The sequence below is a fragment of the Cherax quadricarinatus genome, chromosome 72 (genome assembly GCF_038502225.1).
Source record: "Cherax quadricarinatus isolate ZL_2023a chromosome 72, ASM3850222v1, whole genome shotgun sequence".
Lineage (NCBI taxonomy): Eukaryota > Metazoa > Arthropoda > Malacostraca > Decapoda > Parastacidae > Cherax > Cherax quadricarinatus.
The window spans coordinates 12,322,414-12,347,403 of NC_091363.1; the positions used below are offsets into that span (position 1 = coordinate 12,322,414).

Here is a 24,990-nt window from a genome sequence, read left to right on the forward strand (position 1 = left end):
ACACTCTTATGGGTGTGAAGCTTGGGTTGTAAATGCTGCAGCGAGGAGGCGGTTGGGGCAGTGGAGATGTCCTGTCTAAGGGCTATGTGTGGTGTAAATATTATGCAGAAAATTCGGAGTGTGGAAATTAGGAGAAGGTGTGGAGTTAATAAAAGTATTAGTCAGAGAGCTGAAGAGGGTTTGTTGAGGTGGTTTGGTCATTTAGAGAGAATGGATCAAAGTAGAATGACATGGAGAGCGTATAAATCTGTAGGGGAAGGAAGGCGGGGTAGGGGTCGTCCTCGAAAAGGTTGGAAGGAAGGGGTAAGGGAGGTTTTGTGGGCCAGGGGCTTGGACTTCCAGTAGGCGTGCGTGAGCGTGTTCGATAGGAGTGAATGGAGAGGAATGGTATTTGGGACCTGACGAGCTGTTGGAGTGTGAGCAGGGTAATATTTAGTGAAGGGACTCAGGGAAACTGGTTATTTTTTATATAGCCGGACTTGAGTCCTGGAAATGGGAAGTACAATGCCTGCACTCTGAAGGAGGGGTTTGGGATATTGGAAGTTTGGAGGGATATGTTGTGTATCTTTATACTTATATGCATCTAAACTGTTGTATTTCTGGGCACCTTTGCAAAAACATTCATTATGTGTGGGTGAGGAGAAAGTGTTGAATGATGAAAGTATTTTCTTTTTGGAGATTTTCTTTCTTTTTGGGTCACCCTGCCTCGGTGGGAGAGCATGCCGACTTGTTAAATATATATATATATATATATATATATATATATATATATATATATATATATATATATATATATATATATATATATATATATATATACATATATATATATACATATATATATATATATATATATATATATATATATATATATAAATAAATATATATATATATATATATATATGTATTTATATATATATATATATATATATATATATATATATATATATATATATATATTATACATTTTTTTTTTACCACCAAGGCAGGGTGGCCCGAGAAAGGAAAACTTTCATCGTTCACTCCATCACTGTCTTGCCAGAAGGGTGCTTTACACTACAGTTATAATACTGCAACATTACCACCACTCCTTCAGGACTCAAGTCCGGCCTGCCGGTTTCCCTGAATCCCTTCATAAATGTTACTTTGCTCACCCTCCAACATCACGTCAAGTATTAAAAACCTTTTGTCTCCATTCACTCTTATCAAATACGCTTATGCACGCTTGCTCAAAGTCCAAACCCCTCGCACACTAAACCTCCTTTACCCCCTCCCTCCAACCCTTCCTAGGCCGACCCCTACCCCGCCTTCCCTCCACTACAGATTTATACACTCTCGAAGTCATTTTGTTTTGTTCCATACATGGCCGAACCACATCAATAACCCCTCCTCAGCCCTCTGGATAAGTTTTGGTAATCCCTCACCTCCTAATTTCCAAACTACGAATTTTCTGCATTATATTCACACCACACATTTCCCTCAGACATGACACCTCTACTGCTTACAGCATTCTTCTCGTTGCAACATTCACCACCCATGCTTCACACCCATACAAGAGTGTTGATAAAACTATACTCTCATACATTCCCCTCTTTGCTTCCAGGAGCAAAGTTCTTTCCTTTCACAGACTCCTAAGTGCACCACTCATCCTTTTCCCCTCATCAATTCAATGATTCATCTTATATATATATATATATATATATATATATATATATATATATATATAAATATATATATATATATATATTTATATATTTATACATATATACATATATATATATATATATTTATATATTTATATATATATATATATATTTATATCTATATATATATATATATATATATATATACATATATATATATATATGTTTGTATAGGTGAGTTTTTGTGTCCTTGTAATAAATTTAGTATTGTCTCTACATTTAATATGAAGGTGCAAACTGGTCCTAGAGTGGTTTCTTTTTCTGTTTTAAAAGTATAAATGCCTTTAGACTAATCAGGTCGTATACCCATAGGATCCAGGACTTTTATTTACGTTAGGCAGTAAAACAAATGGAAAAAATATACTACAGGTTTTTTTGAACACAGATTGGGAACACTAATTCTAAAAGGGTTGTTTTGCACTTGGGAAATAGGAGACAAAATTTGATTAGAATAATACAAAAGTTTTAATTATGAGGTTGAAATATATGTATTGAGTGAAGGAAGATAAAGTAAGTCTGGATCCCAATCAGAGTACATAAAGAGAACTCCGTTTCTGAATGAATGACAAAAACCGCGTCTTCTGGGTTGAGTGAGAGCTTAGTTCTTCATTATTATATCGTGATAGTTTATTGTAAAGCTGAGACATATTTTTAGTAACTCTCTTCTCATATTTTTTGTAGCTTGTTCAAGACACTAAAAATATTCCAATATTTCCTCTCAGAATATGTATAAAATCCATGGACCAATTACTCACACTACTAAAGTATGAAATATATTATTTGCTTATACAGTTATACTTAAAAATCACGAATGTGGATCATATTCCTTTGGGTATTTATATGAAAACTCAAATAGAAAAAAACTGAGAGAAGATATTAAAGCATGAACATATTGTAACAGTGAAAATACTAGCAATGCCAGGAACCATTTGGAACTATACTGCAGAAACAAGCGACCGTTCCTTACTTCTCACCATTTGCCACCTGGAAACTACCTGGAGGTTCTGGTTGTCAACACCCCTATGGCCCGGTCACCTACCAGACCACTAGGTGGATCAGGGCCTGATTAAGAAGGTTGTTACTGCTGGCCACACACAGTCCGATATACGAACCATAACCTGGTTGATCGGGCACTAACTATAGGTATCTGTCCAGTTCTGTTATCATTCACCTTTATTTGTGATGGAGGTTGTTGAACAGTTTTGGGCGCCGTATACTGTGTAATTTTTTTACTTGCATGGGAAGTGATTCGTGTATGCAGATTTGGTGTATCTCTTAGGATTTAAAATGACCTTATTCACAACAGAATGTTTTGTTTTTCAGGATAAGAATAGTTATCACTTTCATGTTTCAGTCAGAATATATAGACTTAACATTGTGTATATAAATTTAATATAAATAGTTAAACAACCTTTTCTATATTCCATATACTTGTGGAAAAAAAATAAAAAATAAAGTTCATGTGATATTTCCGATTTACTCTGAAGATTAATATCATCAAAGATATTATTAAAAGCACAGATGATACTGATATGTGAACCTGATATAAGAATAATTAGATTAGGTTAGGTAAGGTTCGTCAGAAAACAGGACAAGTGTTTCCTGACACGGATCTTAGTCAGATGATGACCCGCCTTTAGATTTTTTGGTCATCTGACTGAGGCCTTCCGCTGGTTTACCGATCCACCCCTTTAAAAATTATGGTCACATTTATAATCATTTCTGGTTATACGAATAAATATATCCCTAAACTTATGATAATGCATAATATTAAAGTTACTTTTTCAAAGCTCTGTATTCGATATTAATAAAATTAATAAGAAAAATTACAATATTATTTTAATTATTACTTTTGTTATTTATTATTTTGTTATTCTAAGAAAATGCAGCAGAGTTAAAATATAATTGTATTGGGGACGACACAAGTAACTGTCAAGGTTGTGACGTCATGAACTTGGAGTGAGGCTCCTGGTATGTAAGTCACTGTATTCATGCCGAAGCATCAGTCTCATCCCACTTAGTCACTAAACATGTTTCTCAAGGTATAGTGATAGTGTTATATTTACTGTACCCATGTGTAACGTATTAATATTTCAGTCTACAGAGTATTATTAAACTCACATCTCTTACAGTGACAAAGAATAAAATAATATGAGGTGCTGGCGATTTTTCTGGCAATAATACTTGCAATTTTGCTGTCTAAATTTTTAAACTCGTCGTCTTTTTCATTAATATAAATTTCTCTAAAAGTTCTTAATATAATGAAAAGGATTTTTTATTTAAAATTACGAACTTTGGCAGGTTGTTTTAGTGGCACTTTTTGTAGCAGGGACGATGTCCCACCCTCAGTCTCATCCCACCTATACGTCACCTACCCCAACATACGGCGTTCCTGGTCCTCAGGTAATTATCGTTCAAATTGGACAAGATTTTCTATATATTTTAGAAGCTATATTTAAAAAAAAAAAGCTTAACATCAGCATGATAATAATTTATGTCATTATCCTGGCTATTTCCAAGGAAACAATATCCAGCACAGAAAACATAACACTTCTTTTTTAAGGCTCCTGCTCAGTACGACTTCAACTGGACCGTCAAAGACGACCAGTCAGGTAACGACTACGGTCAACAAGAGTCTCGTGACGGCGACAACACCCATGGCTCTTATCACGTGCTTCTTCCCGATGGTCGTGTTGAAAATGTAGTCTACACTGTTAATGGTGACTCTGGTTTCGTGGCTGAAGTGACTTACCAGGGCCAGGCCCAGCACCCAACACACCAGACCTACACTGCAGCTCCTGTGTATGGTTAATTGAACTGTGACTTTGATATTATGTTATATATTACAACTTATTCAAGAAAGCTATGTAAATAAATGTGCAACAGTGAAATGTAATTTACTATTCCTGATATTTAAAAAGCATTAAGTGCAATAAATTCATATTACGAAAGACGGAAGATATTTGAAAGAATAAAATTTGTCACTCCAACAGCAGCAATAAAAATAAGACTTCTTGATAGTATTTAATTATATTTGGAGACTAATTGTTTAAAGAGTCTGTAAAGTACTTCGTTAATTTGAAAGACAATCTGTAGTACCATAAAATAACCAGAATACACTAATCTTTAAGATAGAAAAGTATGTAAACTATCTATGTGTAAACGAATGATACGAATCCTGGAATCATCGTTGTTCACAAGACTTCATAACTCTCACTAATTAATTCCTTAGTGATGACACACACTATCAACTTCATGATGACTGGTATTTACTTAAATATCTGATGACAGAACAATGATGGGATGTGGAACGCCCTAGAGCACGATTTTTTCCCATAGTGTTTTTTTTTTTTATACTACAGTATAGGTAGGAAACTGCGTTTCTCGAGGATATTTTTTTGACTTGAAGTTAATAAAAGATGATTATTTAATAATCTTATATATATATATATATATATATATATATATATATATATATATATATATATATATATGTATATATATATATATATATATATGGCCTCATGGGGCGGGGATGGCAGACCAGAGAGGCCTAGCTTGTGGCTAGGTCTGTGGACAGTTAGTCCCAAAGATGAGGAGGTAGTTGTGCCTCCTCCCATGGGAGACTTAGGTCTCAGATACTCCCTAAAGAGGGATCCATGGCCGGGCCACCACTTGGAAAAGGCCCGGGCCGGGAGAATACCGGCGAATCTTTAATAATAATAATAATAAATAAAACGAATGTAAGAATTCAGTGGAGAAATGAGGAACGAACTCGTTTTTAGGTGGTCTTACGAGAGCTAATCCAACAGTCCATGACTGCTTCACAAAAAGTTATCATGGCTGCTGGATGGGAATCTTTCAAGACTCTCTGTTATGCAGTGTACCTGGAGAGGGTTTCGGGGGTCAACGTCCCCGCGGCCCGGTCTGTGACCATGCCTCATGTTGCATCAGGGCCTGATCAACGAGGCTGTTACTATTGGCCGCACGCAACCCGACGTACGAACCACAGGTACTAACTTCAGGTGCCTGTCCAGTGCCTTCTTGGAGACAGTCAGGGATCAATTGGTAATCTCCCTTATGTATGTTTGGAAGCAGTTGAACAGTCTTGGGCCCCTGACACTTATTGTGCTGTCTTTTATCAAATGGTAATGATCGCATATCATTAGCATCTGAAAACTTTCCTGAAAAAGCTGTTGTCTTTATGCTGCTGTTAGAGTTCATGGTAACATTCTCACTCTATGAAAAAAGTTAATTTGAAATTAAAATTTAGAATTTTGCACAATAAATTAATCAAAACAAACGAAAATTTAAGCATATAAAATTTTAAGCATATAATTTTAAGCATATAATTTTAAGCATATAAAAAAAGATGGACTCTTAGGGAAAGTGGAATATTCAAATGGCTTCAGGAAGAAATTCAATTATTTTTCCTTGAGGCCTTTTATCCACTTCTTCGAGGCTATAGGTCCCACAATTTTCCATATAAGGGAAAAAAAGATAAAATACATTTATTTGTCTGATCTGAGGAGGAAAATGAGGAGGTGAAGCAGTTAACGTGGCAGACCTCTGGTTATATTACCTTGTCTAAGTTGGTGTAAATTATCGAGAGGATTAACATTCATCTCGTTTACGTAAACAAACATGATAAACAGAATAATTTCAAGGCTCGAAGCTGTATTTTGTTACATTTACCCGGAGACATCACCACAATTATTCTGTGATGCCGCTAACAACTTTCTATTTAAAAATACATGACATTGGAATGTGAAGTTTGTTTTAGTTATTCGTACAATAAATTCTAAGTTTTTCAAGTTGATAATGAACTTCTGAACTTTTCCAACATGACTTCCCATAATGTTCACTTCAATTAAACACTAATGATGAGCCTTCGATAACTATTTACAATTTCCAGCTGATTAAAATATTAAAATGTTTGCAAATTATTTATTGATAACATTGGAACCAACATCGTCAAATATTTACAACAATGATTCTGTCATTGTTAAAAGTTTTATTGAATTTCTGAAAAAGTTCATTGTAAATACGATATACTACAAAGTGGGTGTCCAAACTTACCCTTATTACCCCCCTCTCTTCAACTCTCCCTTCCCCTCCTCCTCTCCTCGACCCCCCACCTACCCCTACCCCTCCCCCTCTCTTCAACCCTCCCTTCCCCTCCTCCTCTCCTCGACCCCCACCTACCCCTCCCCCTCTCTTCAACCCTCCCTTCCCCTCCTCCTCTCCTCGACCCCCCACCTACCCCTACCCCTCCCCCTCTCTTCAACCCTCCCTTCCCCTCCTCCTCTCCTCGACCCCCACCTACCCCTCCCCCTCTCTTCAACCCTCCCTTCCCCTCCTCCTCTCCTCGACCCCCCACCTACCCCTACCCCTCCCCCTCTATTCAACCCTCCCTTCCCCTCCTCCTCTCCTCGACCACCACCTACCCCTCCCCCTCTCTTCCACCCTCCCTTCCCCTCCTCCTCTCCTCGACCCCCCACCTACCCCTACCCCTCCCCCTCTCTTCAACCCTCCCTTCCCCTCCTCCTCTCCTCGACCTCCACCTACCCCTCCCCCTCTCTTCAACCCTCCCTTCCCCTCCTCCTCTCCTCGACCCCCCACCTACCCCTACCCCCCCCCCCCTCTCTTCAACCCTCCCTTCCCCTCCTCCTCTCCTCGACCCCCACCTTCCCCTCCGCCTCTCTTCAACCCCCCCTTCCCCTCCTCCTCTCCTCGACCCCCACCTCCCCCTCCTTCTCTCTTCAACCCCACCTTCCCCTCCTCCTCTCCTCAACCCCACCTTCCCCTCCTCCTCTCCTCAAACCCCTTCCCCTCTCCTTGACCCCCACCTTCCCTTCCCTCTCTCCTTAACCCCCACCTTCCCTTCCCCCTCTCCTAAACCCCCCACCTTCCCCTCCTCCACATTCCATCTTTATCCATCCTTCTTCCTTATCCATCTTACCAAACCTCTGGTTAAAGAATTGAACTGACATACTCAGGGAAGCACTCGCACTCGACCCCCATCCCGCACACACGCCTCTATTACTTAACTGTGAACACCATAAGCAGCATAAAGAAGAGGTATGATAAAGCTCACGAGGCAGGAAGAGTGCCCTAGTAGCAGCCAGTGAAGAGGCGGAGCCAGGAGCTGTGACTAGACCCCTGTAACCACAACTAGGTGAGCACAACCAGGTGAGCACACGCACACACAAACACACACACACACACACACACACACACACACACACACACACACACACACACACACACACACACACACACACAAACACACACACACGCACGTATCACACGTATCACAGTGGGCGCCTGTTACGAGCGGGGTCCCACAGGGGTCAGTTCTAGGACCAGTGCTGTTTTTGATATATGTGAACGACATGATGGAAGGAATACACTCTGAAGTGTCCCTGTTCGCAGATGACGTGAAGTTGATGAGAAGAATTAAATCGGACGAGGATGAGGCAGGACTGCAAAGAGACCTGGACAGGCTGGACATGTGGTCCAGTAACTGGCTTCTCGAATTCAATCCAGAGAAATGCGAAGTCATGAAGATTGGGGAGGGGCAAAGAAGACCGCAGACAGAGTATACGCTAGGTGGACAAAGACTACAGACCTCACTCAGGGAGAAAGACCTTGGGGTGACCATAACACCGAACACATCACCGGAGGCACACATCAACCAAATAACTGCTGCAGCATACGGGCGCCTGGCAAACCTGAGAATAGCGTTCCGATACCTTAATAAGGAATCGTTCAAGACACTGTACACTGTGTATGTTAGGTCCATACTGGAGTATGCAGCACCAGTCTGGAACCCACACCTGGTCAAGCACGTCAAGAAGTTAGAGAAAGTACAAAGGTTTGCAACAAGGCTAGTCCCAGAGCTCAAGGGAATGTCGTACGAGGAAAGGTTAAGGGAAATCGGACTGACGACACTGGAGGACAGAAGGGTCAGGGGAGACATGATAACGACATACAAGATACTGCGGGGAATAGACAAGGTGGACAGAGATAGGATGTTCCAGAGAGGGGACACAGGGACAAGGGGTCACAACTGGAAGCTGAAGACTCAGACGAGTCACAGGGACGTTAGGAAGTGAAGTAGTGGAGGCAGGAACCATACATAGTTTTAAGAAGAGGCATGACAAAGCTCAGGAAGCAGAGAGAGGACCCAGTAGCGATCAGTGAAGAGGCGGGGCCAGGAGCTGAGTATCGACCCCTGCAACCACAATTAGGTGAGTACAATTAGGTGAGTACACGTACGTCTCTATTAAATATGAACACCAGGACAGTGGGAAAAAGATTTTGTCAGTTTTTAAAGAAAAGTGGAAATAAAGTTCCTTCAAACTGACAAAAATCATGGCAAAAATATCTGGAAAAATCCTTAAGAGCAACTGAAAATAACTACTTATCAAAAACCAGGTATCAGTGTACACAGCGTCAGGTCAAGTTTGATTCTATTTCAACATTTTAAGCCGCTGAAGAAAACAACCAGAATGTATTTATTTGGTTTATAAAAATTCTTTACATAGAAATGTTTCTGAATAATTAATCAGGATATTCAGAAAACCAAGAAATAAATAGCGAATTATTGCAATGGATGAACAAATAAGGAAGAAAATTATGATCAATCTTACTGAGAAAAAAACATGGTGATATTCTACTATTGATGTCCTACAAGAATCATTGGAACCGTTAATAATGTTTCTGGTTTGTACAAATGATTTGCCAGAATAAATAAAATAATTAAATGTCTATGTTTTATTGATGCAAAAACCATTTTCAAATTTTTTTTATAAAATGTGATCACTATTCGAAAAGAAGGAAAACTTGAACATGTGGAGAGAAAATATATGAAGAAATTTAACGTAGATAACTGAATGTCAAGAAATGGGACAGAAGAAAAGTGATAATTACCAACACTGAGGATATTTACGGTGTAAATAAATGCTGAAATAATGGGATGTAATAGGGAATCTTGGAGTAATTTTAAGTAATGCATTATCACCAGAAGATGACTGAAACACTGCACTTAGTAAGTCATGTTTTTTTCAGATTGCCATCCAAATAACTTTCAGTTATATATGGTTAGTGACTGAAAAACAATTCACTTTTTATCAGAAGTGAAATATTCACAGTTAGTGTGAAGTCTTCTCATTGCACTTAAAGGATGTCCAACGATATGAGTCCTATAGATCTTAGATCAAAGAAACATAAGTTGTGACGAAAGACTGAATGTACTGGAAATGCTCTCGTTAGTTGACAGCAGATGATAACCACATAAACAGTCATGAACGAATACTGGAAAAAGTATACAGACAACATAAATACTCATAAATAAACCTTGGCCCAGGTTTTTATTCCCTTGGGAAGGGAGGGAGGGGACGGGCAAGAAGTAGCGTCACCAGCAACGGGAACGTCCAGCAGTATATAAACAGTTTGAATGCTAACACAGCATCAGTTCGTCTCATCCTCCTCACCAAGAATGTCTTTCAAGGTAGAGTGGTAGTCTTTGTTGTAGCGTTGTAAAAGGTATTTTGTTCTTGAGCGTATTATTTATATAATAACAAGATACTCCTGATTCAGCTATTGTAGAAAAATCAGATTTTCCGACTATAGTTATTCCTTGTTATCCTATTATTAGAGCGAGTTCTAGATTTTTATGCATCCAGAGAAAGTTGAAGATGAAGGTTCTTGTTTTCACCATAAAGTTCCTAGAACCTCACTTCTGATTTCCTCTTACCATCAGAATCTCCTTCACTCCACGCATTCCTTGAACCCCTAAACATTATGAACCTATGTACTCTTCTATGTAGTGTGTGTGTGTTTGTGTCTGTGTCCTTGTATGTGTGTGTACGTGTCTGCTGTGAGCGTTTGTCTGGTTTAAAACTTAGTATATTTTTTAATAAATGAGTAAATTAACATAAGTAACAAAAAACTACTTTATAACTGTATTAACATGGTAAACGCTTGACAGGTTGTGCTCGTCGCCTGTCTCGTGATGGTCGCTTTATCCAGCCCTGAACCTCCTCCGCCCTATCGATCTAACCCACCCCATACCTACAACTACCCTATCCCTGATCCTACATATGCCCCCTATATCCCAGGACCTACCTACGGCCCCCCTACCACATACCCTACACAACCAACATACCGTCCTTCACCCCCACCTACATACTACCCAACAACACCAGGACCAACATACCGCCCTCCAACACATGGACCAACATACCGCCCTCCAACACCAGGACCAACATACCGCCCTCCAACACATGGACCAACATACCGCCCTCCAACACCAAGACCAACATACCGTCCCTCAACACCCACTCCCATCTACGGTGTCCCTACTCATGAGGCGAGTATTATACATCTCTGGCTATCCTTTGAAGAAGTGACCAATACTACCATAAAATTAGTATACTTTTGAGCCAGGCTGGTCTCTCCTGTGAGATACTCAGATATTAATTTTGTTATTATTGCAGGCTCCTGCTCATTACAACTTCACCTGGCAAGTGAAAGACGACGCCTCTGGCAACGACTACGGTCACCAGGAGACTCGTGATGGTGCCGACACGCAGGGCTCCTACTACGTGTTGCTTCCTGACGGCCGTCTGGAGAGGGTGACCTACACTGTCAACGGTGACTCGGGCTACGTGCCCCAGGTGACCTACGAGGGTCACACCACACCCCAGCCTTACTACACACCAACTCCAGTTTACGGGTAACTCAGTACTAACTCCAGGTGACCTACGAGGGTCACACCACACTTCAGTCCTAGAGCACACCAACTCCTGCCTTCAAGTTCTTTGCCTGAGTAAACTCTCAGGAGGAGTAAGAGGGCTACTCCTATAATAGACCATTAGCTAGTTAAAAGTATTTTATTACCTTGATTTTATAGATTTAATTTATGAGCATAAATAAATACCGCTTTGAACTCTGCTTTACGATAACATGTAAAATAATTCTTAATTTTTATTCACTTTAGGTTTTTTTCACACTTCTATTGTAGACAGCATCTGCAGCTCCTTTCCTTCCAAGTAGCAGTTCCTTACCCCATCAACATTATTCACAGCAATAATATATTAAAAATAAATGTATAAATAATAAAGCAATATACTTAAGAATTTCGTGTATATCTCCTTGTAAAACTGTTTCAACTTTGTCTAACAACACTGTTTAATCTTTGTCTAACAACACTGATTCAACTTTGTGTAACAACATGTTTGAACCGTTGAAACTAATAAAAGAGATTTAGGTTATTAGCACTCTAATGTTTCTCAGTCACAATTACATTGAATAATTTGATAACGAGAGTAGCTCATCATTATTGATGTAAATTTTACGTGAGTAGACGGAAGAGAAAGTCCAACATAGTTGCTAAGAGAACTTGTTAGAAATTGAAAATGACTTAAGCATTGTGTTGCTGGAACTTATGTAGGATGTGATTTGTTTGTGTTGTTGTAACTTATGTAGTTGTGCTTCTGTTTGTATTGCTGTAACTTATGTAGTTGTGCTTCTGTTTGTGTTGTTGTAACTTATGTAGTTGTGTTTCTGATTGTGTTGTTGTAACTTATGTAGTTGTGCTTCTGTTTGTGTTGTTGTAACTTATGTAGTTGTGCTTCTGTTTGTGTTGTTGTAACTTATGTAGTTGTGCTTCTGTTTGTGTTGTTGTAACTTATGTAGTTGTGCTTCTGTTTGTGTTGTTGTAACTTACGTAGTTGTGTTTCTGATTGTGTTGTTGTAACTTATGTTGTTGTGCTTCGGTTTGTGTTGCTGTAACTTATGTAGTTGTGTTTCTGATTGTGTTGTTGTAACTTATGTTGTTGTGCTTCGGTTTGTGTTGCTGTAACTTATGTAGTTGTGCTTCGGTTTGTGTTGCTGCAGCTTATGTAGTTGTGCTTCGGTTTGTGTTGTTGTAACTTATGTAGTTGTGCTTCGGTTTGTGTTGCTGCAGCTTATGTAGTTGTGCTTCGGTTTGTGTTGTTGTAACTTACGTAGTTGTGCTTCGGTTTGTGTTGTTGTAACTTACGTAGTTGTGCTTCGGTTTGTGTTGTTGTAACTTATGTTGTTGTGCTTCTGTTTGTGTTGCTGTAACTTACGTAGTTGTGCTTCTGTTTGTGTTGCTGTAACTTATGTAGTTGTGCTTCTGTTTGTGTTGTTGTAACTTATGTAGTTGTGCTTCTGTTTGTGTTGTTGTAACTTATGTTGATGTGCTTCTGTTTGTGTTGCTGTAACTTACGTAGTTGTGCTTCTGTTTGTGTTGTTGTAACTTATGTTGTTGTGCTTCTGTTTGTGTTGCTGTAACTTATGTAGTTGTGCTTCTGTTTGTGTTGCTGTAACTTACGTAGTTGTGCTTCTGTTTGTGTTTCTGTAACTTATGTAGTTGTGCTTCTGTTTGTGTTGCTGTAACTTATGTTGTTGTGCTTCTGTTTGTGTTGCTGTAACTTATGTAGTTGTGCTTCTGTTTGTGTTGCTGTAACTTATGTTGTTGTGCTTCTGTTTGTGTTGCTGTAACTTATGTTGTTGTGCTTCTGTTTGTGTTGCTGTAACTTATGTAGTTGTGCTTCTGTTTGTGTTGCTGTAACTTATGTTGTTGTGCTTCTGTTTGTGTTGCTGTAACTTATGTTGTTGTGCTTCTGTTTGTGTTACTGTAACTTACGTAGTTGTGCTTCTGTTTGTGTCTCTGTAACTTATGTTGTTGTGCTTCGGTTTGTGTTGCTGTAACTTATGTAGTTGTGCTTCGGTTTGTGTTGCTGTAACTTATGTAGTTGTGCTTCGGTTTGTGTTGCTGCAGCTTATGTAGTTGTGCTTCGGTTTGTGTTGTTGTAACTTACGTAGTTGTGCTTCTGTTTGTGTTGCTGTAACTTATGTAGTTGTGCTTCGGTTTGTGTTGCTGTAACTTACGTAATTGTGCTTCTGTTTGTGTTGTTGTAACTTATGTAGTTGTGCTTCTGTTTGTGTTGCTGTAACTTTTGTAGTTGTGCTTCTGTTTGTGTTGCTGTAACTTACGTAGTTGTGCTTCTGTTTGTGTTGCTGTAACTTACGTAGTTGTGCTTCTGTTTGTGTTGCTGTAACTTACGTAGTTGTGCTTCTGTTTGTGTTGCTGTAACTTATGTAGTTGTGCTTCTGTTTGTGTTGCTGTAACTTATGTAGTTGTGCTTCTGTTTGTGTTGCTGTAACTTATGTAGTTGTGCTTCTGTTTGTGTTGCTGTAACTTATGTAGTTGTGCTTCTGTTTGTGTTGCTGTAACTTATGTAGTTGTGCTTCTGTTTGTGTTGCTGTAACTTATGTTGTTGTGCTCTTGTTTGTGTTGCTGTGACTTATGTAGTTGTGCTTCTGTTTTTGTTGCTGTAACTTATGTTGTTGTGCTCTTGTTTGTGTTGCTGTGACTTATGTAGTTGTGCTTCTGTTTGTGTTGCTGTAACTTATGTTGCTGTGCTTCTGTTTGTGTTGCTGTAACTCATGTAGTTGTGCTTCTGTTTGTGTTGTTGTAACTTATGTTGCTGTGCTTCTGTTTGTGTTGCTGTAACTCATGTAGTTGTGCTTCTGTTTGTGTTGCTGTAACTTACGTAGTTGTGCTTCTGTTTGTGTTGCTGTAACTTACGTAGTTGTGCTTCTGTTTGTGTTGCTGTAACTTACGTAGTTGTGCTTCTGTTTGTGTTGCTGTAACTTACGTAGTTGTGCTTCTGTTTGTGTTGCTGTAACTTACGTAGTTGTGCTTCTGTTTGTGTTGCTGTAACTTACGTAGTTGTGCTTCTGTTTGTGTTGCTGTAACTTACGTAGTTGTGCTTCTGTTTGTGTTGCTGTAACTTACGTAGTTGTGCTTCTGTTTGTGTTGCTGTAACTTACGTAGTTGTGCTTCTGTTTGTGTTGCTGTAACTTACGTAGTTGTGCTTCTGTTTGTGTTGCTGTAACTTACGTAGTTGTGCTTCTGTTTGTGTTGCTGTAACTTACGTAGTTGTGCTTCTGTTTGTGTTGCTGTAACTTACGTAGTTGTGCTTCTGTTTGTGTTGCTGTAACTTACGTAGTTGTGCTTCTGTTTGTGTTGCTGTAACTTACGTAGTTGTGCTTCTGTTTGTGTTGCTGTAACTTACGTAGTTGTGCTTCTGTTTGTGTTGCTGTAACTTACGTAGTTGTGCTTCTGTTTGTGTTGCTGTAACTTACGTAGTTGTGCTTCTGTTTGTGTTGCTGTAACTTACGTAGTTGTGCTTCTGTTTGTGTTGCTGTAACTTACGTAGTTGTGCTTCTGTTTGTGTTGCTGTAACTTACGTAGTTGTGCTTCTGTTTGTGTTGCTGTAACTTACGTAGTTGTGCTTCTGTTTGTGTTGCTGTAACTTACGTAGTTGTGCTTCTGTTTGTGTTGCTGTAACTTACGTAGTTGTGCTTCTGTTTGTGTTGCTGTAACTTATGTAGTTGTGCTTCTGTTTGTGTTGCTGTGACTTATGTAGTTGTGCTTCTGTTTGTGTTGCTGTGACTTATGTAGTTGTGCTTCTGTTTGTGTTGCTGTAACTTATGTAGTTGTGCTTCTCTTCGCATACATTCTCCTGAATTAACTTCGTGTTTTTTCTAGTTATTTTCATCTATATATTACTGTTATTTTCTTGTATTTTTTTTACTGTATTTTTCTTTTTTATATAATATTTTAGTCTTATTTCTCTATTTTGCATATTCCCTTAATATTTTTTCTATTTTATTTCTTCCTTTTCATTCTTTTTTTTATTTACTTTTGTTTTGTACTGGTCGTGTACAACTTGATAGCGCCGCTGAATTGTCCATAAGGATTTAGCTCTCCACTTAAAGTGAGTGAAATTATTTCTTTAATTTTTTCTTCTTTTCAATCTTCGTCTTTTCTTCTTCGTCTTTTCTTCTTCTTTATTCTCATTTTATCTTAGTTAACAGTTTTTAATCATATATTCAAGTTAAACCAAATATTTTCCAAAATACTTAATTATGAATTGATCAACATTAATAGCATAATAATAGAAAACAGTCAGGTTGCAACACTAGGGCTGGAAACAGTAAATGTATAAAAGGCATTCAGCATAAAGTTATAAATAAAGACAATAGATCAGGTCAGCAAACAAAGGGGGACAGCAGAGGGCAGCAAGGGACTAGCTCCCTTAAGGTTTACTATACTAATAGCAGGAGTGTAAGAAATAAGATAGATGAGCTAAGATTAATTGCAAGTGCAGGAAACATAGATATTATTGCTATAACAGAGACCTGGCTCAATCTGAAAGATAGAGAGATGCCCTCTGAATGTCACATACAAGGCTATAAATTATTCCACACTGACAGGGTCAACAGGAAGGGTGGTGGAGTAACGATGTACGTCAGAGACAATTTAAATTGTTGTGTTAGACAAGATATAAAATTAGAAGCGTCAGCCACTGAATCTGTTTGGTTACAGCTTCTCGAGGGCCGAGAAAAATTAATTTTGGGTGTGATTTACAGGGCCCCAAATCTTGATAGGGAGTGCAGTAAACTTCTATGGGACGAAATTCGTAAGGCATCTACATACGAAAATGTTGTGCTAATGGGAGATTTCAACTATAGACAGATTGACTGGAGTAATTTGACAGGAAATTTAGAGTCAGGTGACTTTCTTGATACGATCCAGGATTGTTTTTTAAAACAGTTTGTGACAGAGCCAACTAGGGGAAATAACCTGCTTGACTTGGTTCTTGCCAGTAGGGAAACACTAATTAATAATCTTGAGGTTAATGATGAGCTTGGGGAAAGTGATCACAAATCACTCAGTTTTAATATATCATGGAATTCCCCTAATAATGGCAATCAAGTCTCTGTCCCTGACTTTCGCTTGGCTGATTTCATAGGACTGAAAAATTACTTAGGTGGGCTGAACTGGAATGACCTGACTAAGGGTCAGGTAGGTGGTGATGGTTGCCGATATGACGCTTTCCAGGGCATAGTTCTAGCTGCTCAGTCAAATTATGTTCCAAATGGGGAAATCAGATCAAACAAAAATGATCCTAAATGGATGAACAATAGATTAAAATATATGATTGGTCAAAAGAGAGGCATATATAGGCAAATCAAAAGAGGAGAGGGGCAATTAAGAAATCGATATATTCAGTTAAAGAGAGAAAAAAGGGAATTAGAAAAGCAAAAAGAGATTATGAGGTTAAAATTGCAAGAGAATCGAAGACTAACAGAAAAGGATTCTTTCAGGTATACAGAAGTAAGATCAGGGACAAGATAGGCCCACTCAAAAGTTCCTCAGGTCAGCTCACTGACAGTGATAAGGATATGTGTAGAATTTTTAACACATACTTCCTCTCAGTTTTTACACAGGAGGATACCAGCGATATTCCAGAAATGATAAATTATGTAGAACAAGACGATAATAAACTGTGCACGATTAGGGTCACAAGTGACATGGTCCTTAGGCAAATAGATAAATTAAAACCTAACAAATCCCCAGGCCCTGATGAACTGTATGCAAGGGTTCTAAAGGAATGTAAAGAGGAGCTTAGCAAACCTTTGGCTAATCTTTTCAACATATCACTACAAACTGGCATGGTGCCAGATAAGTGGAAAATGGCAAATGTGATGCCTATTTTCAAAGCAGGTGACAGGTCCTTAGCTTCGAACTATAGACCAGTAAGCCTAACCTCCATAGTGGGAAAATTTATGGAATCAATAATTGCAGAGGCAGTTCGTAGCCACCTTGAAAAGCATAAATTAATCAACGAATCTCAGCATGGTTTTACAAAGGGGGCGTTCCTGCCTTACGAATTTATTAACTTTTTTCACTAAGGTATTTGAGGAGGTAGATCATAGTAATGAATATGATATTGTGTATATGGACTTCAGTAAGGCTTTTGACAGGGTCCCACATCAGAGACTATTGAGGAAAATTAAGGCACATGGAATAGGAGGAGAAATTTTTTCCTGGATAGAGGCATGGTTGACAAATAGGCAGCAGAGAGTTAGCATAAATAGGGAGAAATCAGAGTGGGGAAGCGTCACGAGCGGTGTTCCACAGGGGTCAGTGTTGGGCCCCCTGCTGTTCACAATCTACATAAACGACATAGATGAGGGCATAAAGAGCGACATCAGCAAGTTTGCCGATGGCACCAAAATAGGCCGTCGAATTCATTCTGATGAGGACATTAGAGCACTCCAGGAAGATTTGAATAGATTGATGCAGTGGTCGGAGAAGTGGCAGATGCAGTTTAATATAGTCAAATGCAAAGTTCTAAATGTTGGACAGGACAATAACCATGCCACATTTAAACTAAATAATCTAGATCTTAATATTACGGATTGCGAAAAAGATTTAGGAGTTCTGGTTAGCAGTAATCTGAAACCAAGACAACAGTGCATAAGTGTTCGCAATAAAGCTAATAGAATCCTTGGCTTCATATCAAGAAGCATAAATAATAGGAGTCCTCAGGTTGTTCTTCAACTCTATACTTCCTTGGTTAGGCCTCATTTAGATTATGCTGCACAGCTTTGGTCACCGTATTACAGAATGGATATAAATGCTCTGGAAAATGTACAATGGAGGATAACAAAGTTGATCCCATGTATCAGAAACCTTCCCTATGAGGATAGACTAAGGGCCCTGAATCTGCTCTCTCTAGAAAGACGTAGAATTAGGGGGGATATGACTGAGGTGTATAAATGGAAGACAGGAATAAATAAAGGGGATGTAAATAGTGTGCTGAAAATATCTAGCCTAGACAGGACTCGCAGCAATGGTTTTAAGTTGGAAAAATTCAGATTCAGGAAGGATATAGGAAAGTACTGGTTTGGTAATAGAGTTGTGGATGAGTGGAACAAACTCCCGAGTACCGTTATAGAGGCCAGAACGTTGTGTAGCTTTAAAAATAGGTTGGATAAATACATGAGTGGGTGTGGGTGGGTGTGAGTTGGACCTGATAGCTTGTGCTACCAGGTCGGTTGCCGTGTTCCTCCCTTAAGTCAATGTGACCTGACCTGACTAGGTTGGGTGCATTGGCTTAAGCCGGTAGGAGACTTGGACCTGCCTCGCATGGGCCAGTAGACCTGCTGCAGTGTTCCTTCGTTCTTATGTTCTTATGTTCTTATAAACACATTAATTTCTTGCACAACACAAATAATAAACACCAGCAAATGCAATGTTATGGAAATCGTAAAGGACAAAGACTTCTGTAAACGTGTACAGCCTCAGGGGACAATGTTTGTAAACCTCCCTGAAAGAGAAGGATCACGGGGTGAGCATAGTTCCAAGCATATCGGCTGAGACACACAGCCTAGTAACCGCTGCAGCAAACGTGAGACTGACAAATGTAAGTGCTGATCTCAGGAACATCAACACTGGTCATCTTGGAGTATCAGTAAATCAATATAGAACCCACATTTGGTTAAGCATATGATAAAGCTGAGCAAAGTGAGAAGGTTTGCAACAAAACTAGTCCCAGATCTGAAGGTTATAACATATGAGGAGAAACTAGGGGGTTAAATCTGATTATACTAGATGACAGAAGGACCAGAGATATGATTAAGACGTACAAATGCTCAGAGGAATTGACAGATTGGACAGGGAAAGTCTGAGAAGCGGATCTCAGGTGCACGAGAGATCACAGCTGAAAGTTAAAAGAACAAATGAATCACAGAGATATTAGAAAATATTCCTTTTGCTTTATTGTGGTCAGTAAGTGGAACGACCCAGACAGCGAAGTTGTAAAGACAGTATCTATACATAGCTTCAAGAATATGCATGATAGGGCTCAAGCAGCCATGAAAGAGTAAAACCAGTAGCGGCCAGCAGAGATGCAGGGCCAGGAGCCGAGACTCGACCTCTACAACCACAATTAGAAAAGTACACAAACACATCACTCCTCATTAACACTACGTCTCCAAAACTTCCACAACAACCCTTTTCCTTTCATCATTTTTACATTCCTAACAAACCCTAACATTGTGACCTAAGCCTCACATTTAGACAAACAACACAATCACCTACTCAACCCCAGTTGGCAACCTTATAAATCACACGACTACTTACCCTGAATTATCCTTCTCCTGCCTAAACCTCCGTTAAAAATTTCCCATTCAGAGTTGTAAATGATTATAACAGTCAGGAAGGTTATTTTACATGTAAAATTTTATTGTGTCCACCGAGGCTACGAAGCCTCACTCGCATCTCGTCCTTATTGTAACTGAGAAAACTCAGAGCTGTACTTAGTTCTTACTACATGTTAGGTAAATGGACATTGATGCAACTAATGTGACATTTTATTGTGGCAACGTTTCGCTCTTCAGAATCTCTGTCAAGCCCTGAAGAGCCAAAAGTTGCCATAATTAAATGTCATATCAGCTGCATCTGTGTCTATTTTCTTAACATTTTGTAGGTAATTCTACCATTATTAATACATCAAAGTTAGTATGGTGTCAGCTGTATAAAAGTGAAAAAGTGAGAAGCGAATAAGTTATCGTGTTGAGCACAAATTAAAGTAAATGTTATCCTCTCTTATGTCACTGATATAATTATACGTGTGTGTAAGGAAATCAAAACATTTACTTTTAAAGCAAGGAAGCTTCCATCTGGCTCAAGGTGTAAAATATATTGAATTTTGAACTGTGAGTCATTAACAGTATGAAATAATATCGTGAGAAAGTTAAAAGGTTGAATTTTTGTAAGTCTGTGATCAGTCGTGAAGGTTGTGGCTTAACCTTTATAAAAACAGAAGAGAGTCATATAGAGGATTGAAGTGAGAGACGGTATTGTACTGATGGTATTTAGTGAAACAATGAATTCACGTGGGTTATTCAGAATCAAGAATGGCTGAGGATGAACCCTCCGTATATTACCAAATAAGTTGTAAGTGAGAGAGAACAGAGAGGCAGAGTAGTGCGTTTCCTGCCTGCTTGCAGCATGCCATGTGATCCCATAGTCTCCTGTGGGATCACATCTTACACTCAGCTCATAATACGCTCTTTTTTTTATTCACTCTTTGAGAAACGGAACTCTCGTTCATTCTCAAATTGGGATCCAAACTTTCATTCTATTCCCTCAGCATACTGAATGAATATATTGTATTATCCCTGTGTCTGATCCTCAGAATCGCATCTACTGTCCTTTTGCCTTCATTGAGTCTTACTGTTACCTGTTTCCTGAGAGTAAGATTCCGAAAGAGACCCATAAATATTTAGTGATGGGCTAGTGTTGTATATTCATTCCTCTCATAGCCCTTTAAAACAGTCAAAGAATTTAGTGTAAACTAAACAAATTTAATTTGGAACTGATAATAAGCCTTGAGATTATAATAATGCTAATTCTCAAGCTTAAATTATGAAGGCACATTATGTTGGTCTTAAAGTAAGTAAATCAGTTATTTTATGATACGACTGATTGTTTTTCATGTTAACTAAGTATCTTACGGACTCTTTAAATTAGTCTCCAAACATAAATAAATATCAAGAAATCTCATTTGCGTGACTGTTGTGATTAATATATTTTACCGAATTATAATAAACAAAAGGGGTGATGCTTTAGGATTAATTTCAATTTCTCTTTTTAAGATATCCTCCGTCATTTGTAACATGAATTTCTTGCATTTCATACTTTTTTAGATATTAGAATAAGTAAAATATAATTCATTGTTGCAAATTTATTTACAGAGCTTTATTCAACAAATTTAAGTTCATAACCTTATATCAATGTCACTGTTCATTTAACCATAGACAGGAACTGGAGTGTAGGTCTGGTGTGTTGGGTGCTGGGCCTGGCCCTGGTAAGTCACTTCGACCACGTAGCCAGAGTCACCGTTAACAGTGTAGACTACATTTTCAACACGACCATCGGGAAGAAGCACGTGATAAGAGCCATGAGTGTTGTCGCCGTCACGGGACTCTTGTTGACCGTAGTCGTTACCTGACTGGTCGTCTTTGACGGTCCAGTTGAAGTCGTACCGAGCAGGAACCTGAAAAAAAAATGCCAGTATAATGTTTTTTGTGATGGATCTCATTTGACTGACCAAAGGCAGGTTCATTGCATATCTTATTATCATGTTCGTCTTCAGCATTTTGTTTTAAATATAGCTTCAAAGATATATATAGAAAATCTTGTGCAATTTGGATGATACATACCTGAGGACCAGGAACGCCGTATGTGGGGGTTGGTGGCTTATAGGTGCTATGAGACTGAGGGTGGGACATCGTCCCTGCCACAAACAGTGCCACAAATGCAACCTGCCAAAGTTTACAATGTTTATTATTAAAATCTTTTTGAGTATACAATGAAATACGTTTAGAGTATTTATATTTACATTGGTAAAAAAAAAAAAGATGAGTGTAACAGTAAATCAGGTGGGTTTAAGTTAGAAAACAGACAACAAAATCGTGAGAAGATGGGTATACCCTCAACATCTTATGTTATTTGATTTTTTGTCAGTAAGGAAGATAAGAAGGTTAAGAATACTTTAGTTGCTTAAAATATTAGCACTATACTCATGGGTGCAGTAAATATGACAACCCTATCACTGTACCTTGAGAAACATGTTTAGTGACTAAGTGGGATGTGACTGAGGCTTCTGCATGAATCCAGTGACTTATATACCAGGAGCCTCACTCCAAGTTCATGACGTCATAGCCTTGACAGTTATTTGTGTCGTCCAGCAACATAATTATGTTATAACTCTGCTGCCGCCGGGTCACCATCTGGAGAAGACCTGGGCCGGGACAAGACCGGTGAACCTACTACAATGCAAACTCTGCTGCATTTTCTTTGAACAGCAAGAAAATGAACAGAATAAACAGGATAGGTAAAACTTGCGATTCTAGCTTAAATAGCAACGCTTTTCTTGCCGAATAAGGGAAGCGAAAATTTGCGTATTCAAAAATTTCGCAAAAATCGGTCTGACCCTAACAAAAAATATATATTTCATTGTGTTTGCTTATTATTAAATTATTTTAAACTTATCTAAAATATATTTAGTTGGCTTATGCTAAATCAAATTGCGCTTGTTATAATAATGTTAGGTAAGTTTTCTAAGGTTCTTCTAATACATGTCGTGCTAAATAGATAAAAATTGGTCACTAAGCAAGAACTCATTTAAAAATTAAGTCCTTTCTAAAATTTTCTCTTCTACGTTCAAAGATACTTTTTTTCACGTAAAAAAATTAATAATTTTGTTCCAAAAGAACCTTTAAAAATTACCTAACCTTATTTTAGCACTCGCAATTAAATTTAGCAAAATCGAACTAAATATATTTTAGATAAGTCTACTGTAATTTAATAATAAACAAACACAATGAAATATATTTTTACCGTTAGGTTCAGAATGATTTTTGCGAAATAATAGCATACGCATATTTTCGCTTGCCTTATTTGGCAAGAAAAGCGTTCCAATTCAAGCCAAAATTGCAAGTTTTGCCTATTCGGCACAACATATATATTATTGTTGTGGTTTATTCTGTTCATTTTCTTGCTGTTCAAAGAAAATGCAGCAGAGTTTGTATTGTAGTAGGCTCACCGGTCTTGTCCCGGCCCAGGTCTTCTCCAGATGGTGACCTGGCGGCAGCAGAGTAATAACATAATTATGTTGCTGGACGACACAAGTAACTGTCAAGGTTGTGACGTTATGAACTTGGAGTGAGGCTCCTGGTATATAAGTCACTGGATTCATGCAGAAGCCTCAGTCTCATTCCACTTAGTCACTAAACATGTTTCTCAAGGTACAGTGATAGGGTTGTCACCCATGTGTATAGTGCTAATATTTTAAGCTACTAAAGTATTCTTAGCCTTATTATCTACCATACTGACACAAAATTAAATAACATAAGGTGATGAGGATATACCCAACCTTACACGATATTGTTGTTATCTGTTCTTTTTTTAATTTAAATCCATCTGATTTATTGTGATACTCATCTATTTTCACCAAAATAAATATAATTAACTCTAAAAGTAATTAATCATATACTGAAAGATTTTAATAATAAACATTGCAAACTTTCTCAGGTTGCATTTGTGGCACTGTTTGTGGCAGGGACGATGTCCCACCCACAGTCTTATAGCTCCTACAAGCCACCAACCCCCACATACGGCGTTCCTGGTCCTCAGGTATGTATCATCCAAATTGCACAAGATTTTCTGTATATCTTTGAAGCTATATTTAAAACAAAATGCTGAAGACGAGCATGATGATAAGATATGCAATGAACCTGCCTTTGGTCAGTCAAATGAGATCCAACACAGAAAACATATTACTAGTATTTTTTTTTTCAGGCTCCTGCTCGGTACGACTTCAATTGGACCGTCAAAGACGACCAGTCAGGTAACGACTATGGTCAACAAGAGTCTCGTGACGGCGACAACACCCATGGCTCTTATCACGTTCTTCTTCCCGATGGTCGTGTTGAAAATGTAGTCTACACTGTTAACGGTGACTCTGGTTACGTGGCCGAAGTGACTTACCAGGGCCAGGCCCAGCACCCAACACACCAGACCTATACTCCAGCTCCTGTCTATGGTTAAGTCAACAGTGACATACATTTAAGGCTATTTATTAAAGTGTTTTGAGTAGTTATACTAAATAAATATGCAACAATTAACTGTATGTTAATTTTCCTCGTGTCTAGAAACTTTGAGGTTTGCAGAAATTTCAAGTTAAATCAAGGATAGATACTTTATAGAAGAGAAGGAAATTTATAACATTTATAGCATCACAGTTTTCATGATGCTACAATAACACTTCTATAATGAGAGCAGTCAAAGCAGACATCGTGTTGCTTATTTATATTGGCAGACTAACTACATCAAAGGTTTGTTATTAATGTTGGTTGATTTGATTTCTTAATGAGATTATATAGACTTCGTAACCTATTTTAATTCCTTAATTAGGGAAGTAACCACTCAGTGTTTATACACTTCAAGAGTGTATCAGTCTGTAGTGGAAGGAAGGCGGGGTAGGGGTCGGCCTAGGAAGGGTTGGAGGGAGGGGGTAAAGGAGGTTTTGTGTGCGAGGGGCTTGGACTTCCAGCAGGCATGCGTGAGCGTGTTTGATAGGAGTGAATGGAGACAAATGATTTTTAATACTTGACGTGCTGTTGGAGTGTGAGCAAAGTAACATTTATGAAGGGATTCAGGGAAACCGGCAGGCCGGACTTGAGTCCTGGAGATGGGAAGTACAGTGCCTGCACTCTGAAGGAGGGGTGTTAATGTTGCAGTTTAAAAACTGTAGTGTAAAGCACCCTTCTGGCAAGACAGTGATGGAGTGAATGATGGTGAAAGTTTTTTCTTTTTCGGGCCACC

General features: G+C 38.6%; 3 protein-coding genes across 3 annotated transcripts; 2 read left to right on the forward strand and 1 right to left on the reverse strand.

The window, feature by feature from the left end:
- Window positions 1–10,701: 10,701 nt before the first annotated feature.
- LOC138854849 (uncharacterized) lies at window positions 10,702–11,848 on the forward strand. Its single transcript, XM_070100203.1, has 2 exons — window positions 10,702–11,079; window positions 11,207–11,848. The coding sequence occupies exons 1-2, from the start codon at window positions 10,723–10,725 to the stop codon at window positions 11,447–11,449; spliced, it is 600 nt and encodes a 199-aa protein (XP_069956304.1). The 5' UTR covers window positions 10,702–10,722; the 3' UTR covers window positions 11,450–11,848.
- Window positions 11,849–21,337: 9,489 nt separating this feature from the next.
- Window positions 21,338–22,274, reverse strand: LOC128701457 (pro-resilin-like). The gene is made up of 3 exons (XM_053795159.2): window positions 22,223–22,274; window positions 21,825–21,926; window positions 21,338–21,658 (listed from the first exon to the last, which is right to left on the reverse strand). The coding sequence occupies exons 1-3, from the start codon at window positions 22,232–22,234 to the stop codon at window positions 21,410–21,412; spliced, it is 363 nt and encodes a 120-aa protein (XP_053651134.1). The 5' UTR covers window positions 22,235–22,274; the 3' UTR covers window positions 21,338–21,409.
- A 1,092-nt stretch (window positions 22,275–23,366) lies between these two features.
- LOC128701413 (pro-resilin-like) lies at window positions 23,367–24,285 on the forward strand. The gene is made up of 3 exons (XM_053795122.2): window positions 23,367–23,411; window positions 23,698–23,799; window positions 23,965–24,285. Exons 1-3 carry the CDS (start codon window positions 23,400–23,402, stop codon window positions 24,211–24,213), a joined length of 363 nt encoding a protein of 120 aa, XP_053651097.2. The 5' UTR covers window positions 23,367–23,399; the 3' UTR covers window positions 24,214–24,285.
- The last annotated feature ends 705 nt before the right edge of the window (window positions 24,286–24,990 follow it).

What these genes read in the sequence shown, in the direction of transcription:
- LOC138854849 (XM_070100203.1), top strand. Translation starts at nt 10,723, where the DNA reads ATGGTCGCTTTATCCAGCCCTGAACCTCCTCCGCCCTATCGATCTAAC. An exon ending in ACGGTGTCCCTACTCATGAG is followed by an intron (nt 11,080 to 11,206) that starts GCGAGTATTATA and finishes TTATTATTGCAG; the next exon opens with GCTCCTGCTCATTACAACTT.
- LOC128701457 (XM_053795159.2), bottom strand. An exon ending in ACGGCGTTCCTGGTCCTCAG is followed by an intron (nt 21,659 to 21,824) that starts GTATGTATCATC and finishes TTTTTTTTTCAG; the next exon opens with GTTCCTGCTCGGTACGACTT.
- LOC128701413 (XM_053795122.2), top strand. An exon ending in ACGGCGTTCCTGGTCCTCAG is followed by an intron (nt 23,800 to 23,964) that starts GTATGTATCATC and finishes TTTTTTTTTCAG; the next exon opens with GCTCCTGCTCGGTACGACTT.